At 34.5% G+C, this 5,848-nt stretch overlaps 1 protein-coding gene across 2 annotated transcripts; it reads left to right on the top strand.

The window, feature by feature from the left end:
- Positions 1 to 211: 211 nt before the first annotated feature.
- On the top strand, positions 212 to 4,766 carry LOC132614831 (uncharacterized). 2 transcript variants are annotated; one of them, XM_060329378.1, is made up of 5 exons: positions 212 to 368; positions 901 to 960; positions 1,559 to 1,624; positions 3,054 to 3,533; positions 4,196 to 4,766. In XM_060329378.1, exons 3-5 carry the CDS (start codon positions 1,617 to 1,619, stop codon positions 4,530 to 4,532), a joined length of 825 nt encoding a protein of 274 aa, XP_060185361.1. In that variant the 5' UTR covers positions 212 to 368; positions 901 to 960; positions 1,559 to 1,616; the 3' UTR covers positions 4,533 to 4,766. The 2 variants fall into 2 exon arrangements, with proteins under 2 accessions (XP_060185361.1, XP_060185360.1); XM_060329377.1 differs by lacking the exon at positions 901 to 960.
- The last annotated feature ends 1,082 nt before the right edge of the window (positions 4,767 to 5,848 follow it).

Below are 5,848 nucleotides of genomic sequence, written 5' to 3'. Positions count from 1 at the left end.
AAAAAGAAAAAAAAAGTAAGAAATTTGGTTAATACATCAAAGCTCATGAGCCATTTTTGACTTTCAACAAATAGTCAACCTAAGCTTTTTGGGTTGTACCTACTTTTAACTCCTATCTCAACTATGACAACAAATCAACGGTACAGATTATACACATCACAAAAAAGCCGTTGAATCTAAATCCTAGTCCCAATTTAGAACAGTAACTACCAAAAAGGGCCTATCTTGGTTATAAGTTTCAATATCTAATAATAGTACAGACAAATACCTAATTCTCTTACCTATTATAATTGTGCTACATTAAACAACCTTATACAATTGTTGTCCAAACACATCAACGGAAGCTTCAAAATTATCTAGTTTGATCTGTAAGTTTATATGATTTTGCACTTGTTTTTTATTATATTGTACCCTTTATGGGAGTTTAAAGAAAAAGAAGATTTTTTTTTTGTTGTTGTTGTTGTGGGGTGTTTTTTAATTGGGCAATTGATATAGATTTGAGTTCAAATTGCTTAATTTTCTTGTTTTGTGCTTGTTAATTGGCTAATTGATAGATATTTGAGCTCAAAATTGCTTAATTTTCTTGTGGGGTGTTTGTTAATTGGCTAATTGATATAGATTTGAGTTCAAATTGCTTAATTTTCTTGTTTTGTGCTTGTTAATTGGCTAATTTTAGACATTTGAGCTTAAAATTGCTTAATTTTCTTGTGGGGTGTTTGTTAATTGGCTAATTGATAGAGATTTTGAGCTAAAAATTGCTTTTTGAGAAGTGGGTTTTTGTTATATCTAAGTGATATTTGTTGATTGATTAAGGTGTCTAAGTACTTGTTTTTGGGGTAATCTAGGTTTTCTCGACGTCAAATAAAATCTTTTTTTTTTTTTTTTTGGTTCTTCTTTCAGTTTTACAGGCTATAGATTTGCATTGATAGGGGGAAAAAATCAAGAATGTAAGCTAAAAAGGTACAACCAATTTAGAAACAGTAGGGATTTTTTGAACTTGGAATGTCTTTTTTGTTTAATTAGGCAAAGTATAGGGACTATTGTGAGAAAGGAGAAAACCTTGTATTTAAGATGTAAACAAACTAGAAAGCCTCTTTTTAGGTTACTTTATCCGTAGCAAGTTCTCGAAATCGAGAACAATGCTTTGTATATTCCTATTTTATATTCATGTGTAGTAGCTTATAGCCAGAGGCGGATGCAGAGTGCAAGTTCCGGGTTCATCTGAATACAGTACTTTTTATGTGAAGCGTAAATTTTGTGTGAAAATCAACTAAAATTGCAACAAATAGTGGGATGAACCAATAACTTTAAAAATACAATGAGTGTTCAATGCCAGGAACTTTAAAGTTTGAAACCAGGAAGCTTAAATTTTGGATCTGCATCTACTTATAGCCATGTGAATTTCGAAAAACTGGAACAATAGAATTAGCTTTGTTGAATCAGTTACCTTATTACATGACGCCTGCAGTATCTTTTATCTGCATCATAATTGCAAATTTTACAAAATGGAGTAAGAATTATGCATGTTAATTGATTGGTTACCTACTACATTCTACAGGTTGCATAAGTCGTAGTGTCTATCAACTTCAAAATTGGCTTATCAGTGGACATGACCTATGTTCAAGTAAGTATTTATAGAAAAGATAATTATGTTTTTTTTTTTTTTTTGGTCATCAAAAAAAGATAATTATGTTCCTTTTTTGTTAGGAAAATATTTTATTAAACTGATTCTATCTCAGAACATAAGTTGTGTGTTATTGGTTACTCGTTATTGCTAGTTGTTGTGCCAAGAACAATATGTTCTTACAAGATAAGAAAATAAACGAAGCTGCAAATCAAATTTATGAATATCTAAAGAAAAGTGGAGTTATAACAAATGGAATCAAGTCAAATTGCTATAGTCAAATCAAATATACTCTATGAGTTAACCGGCTAAACAGTTTTTATCTACACTTCCCCTTTTTGGTGACTCATCGGTATTTCCAATGTGTGCAGCTCACTTCAAGAAGATGTGGGCAAGCACTTTGTTGTTTCTGAATTTTCTCTATCCACTTTGATTTTCCAAAATATACTGTAAACTTATTCCCTTCGAGCTAAGATAAGACAACTGCTTGGGTCTGATTTGAGGCCATACTTGATCAGGCCTTTCACAGAGCCTAATGCTTTTGATCGATTGAAACCTGAAATCCTTTATATGTTGTCGTAGACTGATGATTTCAAGGATATATGTTTCTTCTATATGGTAGTTGGGGTGAGGGTAATGTTGGGCTTCACTGTAGTTTCTGTTTTCTTTTATATCTTTGATAAGTTGATTTTGGTTCATTGTCCTTCTGGTTTCCGTCTCAGTCTATTTTCACGTCTTATTATCAATTTCCTCTTGGAGATTGGCCCCTGTGGTCCGGCCCTTTCCGGGGCCCCGCACATAGCGGGAGCTTAGTGCACCGGGCTGCCCTTTCATTATCAATTTCCTCTTGGAAGTGCCTTTCTAGAATGTATCATAGTACTTTGTCTGCTAAAGTGGAAAATGAAAAACCCATCTCAAGGTACTAAATTAGCTGATATAACCCAAACCATGTCTATCGAAGGAGACATAAAAGTGCAGCAAATAGAAAGTTAGTAGGAAAGAACTTACGACACTTGACAGCTTGTAATTCAACCCACTAACACCTTCCATAGGGTTGCTTGAAAGGATGAAAAAGTGGTTACATACACTTATAGTATAACGGAAGCCTTGTCATTAAGATACACATCAGTTTGATAAAAATTAAGTGAACAAAAAAACTTTTTGAAAAAGTAAAAAATTAGAAGGTGCGGAAATAAACGACCCCTTTTTGTTATTTCTTAAAATTGTGTAGGAATTTCCTAGGAAGCACGTGCTACTAAGAACTTTCCAGCTAAGGAACATATACTTGTAATTGGTATTTGATTTACTATGTCTAACCCTGATTAACAACAAATTCAGGGCCGCCTGATTAATGTAAAAAGGAATTTCTTTCTGAGTGCTGAATTATTAATTAAGAGCAAGCTTTCTCATTATTTTCTTGCCCCACCAGTGATGATGAACCGTTGGCCTTCAAAAAAATGCATGCATTTTCCACAGTGGACGGCTTTGTAGAGATAACTGAATCCTTGGCGGACATGATAAAGTTCATTGCAAATGAGCCCTCCGTGGGGCTTTTCTACATTCAACAGCATACACAAAAAGCAGCTCCCAACCTTGTAAATCTCAAAAACAATATTGAGGAGAAATCCCGTGAATTGTCTCTCCACACAGAAGACTTGGAAGATTCCATCACCGTGATCGGGTCGATGAAAGAGTGTGGCATTCCAATTGCTAACGAGATGATTAAAGATCTCAGACGTAGTCTAGTTGTCATTTCAAAGAAGCAACCACAAAAAGGATTGATTAGCGGACCCCGTTCAAGTTTCCCCGTCGGTATAACTACCTCTTGGAGTCCTGCCACGTGGGGTCGCAGTACAGGTTCAGAAGAGGACGATGATAGGGCTTCTGGTTATCTCTCGAATGTTTTCAGGTAGGGGTGGCAAAATTAGCCCATGAAAGCATGACCCGCCCAACCCGTTCAAGTTTGGGCGGGTCATTCACTAGCTCAGCCCATTTTAGGCCCCAACCATTTCAACTTATCTAAAAATTGGCCTGATGTGTAGCCCAAATTGGGCCATAAAAATCTTGTCAAAATATTTTCGAAAAGATTTTTTTCATTTGATATTAGCCATTATAAAGAAAAAAAATAGTTTTAGTAGATACTAAAAATTATACTACTTCAGTTTCAATTTATTTGTCTTACTTTCCTTTTCGTGCGTTTCAAAAAGAATGCTTCTTTCCTTTTTTGGTAATTCTTTTATTTCAATTTTTCACATGACATATTTAAGATACAAGATTAAAGGACATTTTGGTGCATTCTACCGATCTTTAGTTTAAGACTATAAAATTCAAAAGTTTTCTTTACTTTCTTAAGTTCTATGCCAAGTCAAAACCTGAGAAACAAATTGAAACGGGAGGAATAAAAACAACAAACAAGGAAATTAAAACTTAGTAAAAATTGGGTGGGTTGGGTTATGACCCGCTTTTTAGCTCATTTTAGCCCAACCCCTTTCAGCCCAAGTTTATTAACTCAGCTCATTTTAATCCGTCCAAATTCAGCCCAACTAACTCATTTAACACACCTATTTTCAGGTCAGCAAAACAAAAGGCAAGTAACTTCACGTGGGCTCCTTTAGAGTCCGGAGAATCTCGACCAGCCAAGAGTGAACCATCTTCGTCGGACAAGGATGAGCCATCCGTCTCCCGTACTAATGACGCACTATTGGCTGCAGATGCGAGCTCTTCTTCGTCACTCGGACGGGCCAATAGTGAAGATTTAAGAATGTCAGGTCAAACTATTGATGATGAGGTACAACAAGAACAGGTATACAAAAGCATGTCCCATGATCAACTGATGTCTTTGTCTGAAAATTTCGAAGAATTTAGAGCTGATAAAGAAGCGAAATTAGAAGAGTGGTTAGGAAAATAAGGAATGATGATGTCCTTTAGCTCGATTAAACTCTGAAGCTCGACGATACTTTTCTTATGAACGACGACTCTTCTCTTGTATCATGATTCATATACTTTATTATACTTGATGAATAAATGTAAAAGAGAGAGTTCATAGTAGTTTGGAAAGAAAAGAAAAGAGTCCTGAATTTATGACCATTATAGTTGTGTCTGTACATTGAGGAATGTATTGTTTGTGAACTGCTTTAGCTGATTTCTATGGTGTGTTCTGAATGCTCAGTTTCATGGTTCAACTAGGAACCAATGCGGGGTCGTTTGGTTCATATACTCCCTCCGTCCCAAAAAGATTGTCTTCCTTTCTTTTTAGTCTGTCCCAAAAAGATTGGCACCTTTCTATATTTAGAAACAATTTAATTTTAGCCACACAAACCACACATTTCAAAAGTCTTTCCTTTATTTCTAACTTTGTAGTTTGACAATCTTTTTATGCGGTGATTAATACTGAGGAGATTGTTGTACGTGATTGCTTCTAAAAGGGCTATTTTGTCTTTAAATAGTTGAAACCCCGCATTGCTAATACACATATTCTTATTCCTCGTTCTACTTTGGTTCCTGCATAACTGAGTTAATGCATGTGTTAATTAATACCGTCAATCAAACGATTAACATTAGCTTCTTGTGCGAGATTCAATGTTGATATTAATAATTACAAACCATCAACCAAACGACCCCTAAAAATCTAGGCACAGCTTATGACATTTTGTAGACTCTACCCATGAATTTAGCCTCTGCATACGTAACCTTTGCAAAGTATCGCCGATCACAAGTCCAAATAAAAGAGGAACGTTGTGGCAGATTGACATTTAGCGTAAAAGTTTTACATAAATTATGATGAATCTTTTTAATGTTGAACGACTTATAAAGTGTTTACATAAGTATTCGCTTTGAATAGAACCAAATAGATACAACAGATTTGTATATTTGATTCCCACTAATTTTGAATTGAGGCATTGTTAATTGATCATTGATCAATTTACAACCACCTCATACTATTTGATTTGATTTGATATGAGAAATGATTCCTAAATAATGAGCAACATTTATGGTTATTTGCACTTGTGAATATTAAACATTCGAGTCTTGCTTATAAGATCGGATCCTAAAAACTAGTTGCTTATTGGTAACAATTTTTTTTTAATTATATACTACATGAAATACAAAAAGTAATTACTACACAATTGAGGTATATTTTATAACATGCTCCTACAAGATTTGTAAGTGCATCTTATGTTGTAATTACAATTGATCCTTTACAACTTTATTATTCCCTTGTAT

Source organism: Lycium barbarum, chromosome 10 (genome assembly GCF_019175385.1).
Source record: "Lycium barbarum isolate Lr01 chromosome 10, ASM1917538v2, whole genome shotgun sequence".
Taxonomy (NCBI): Eukaryota; Viridiplantae; Streptophyta; class Magnoliopsida; order Solanales; family Solanaceae; genus Lycium; species Lycium barbarum.
This window is presented reverse-complemented; position numbering and strand designations above follow the sequence as displayed.

What these genes read in the sequence shown, in the direction of transcription:
- LOC132614831 (XM_060329377.1), top strand. An exon ending in TATCTCTCGAATGTTTTCAG is followed by an intron (nt 3,534 to 4,195) that starts GTAGGGGTGGCA and finishes ACCTATTTTCAG; the next exon opens with GTCAGCAAAACAAAAGGCAA.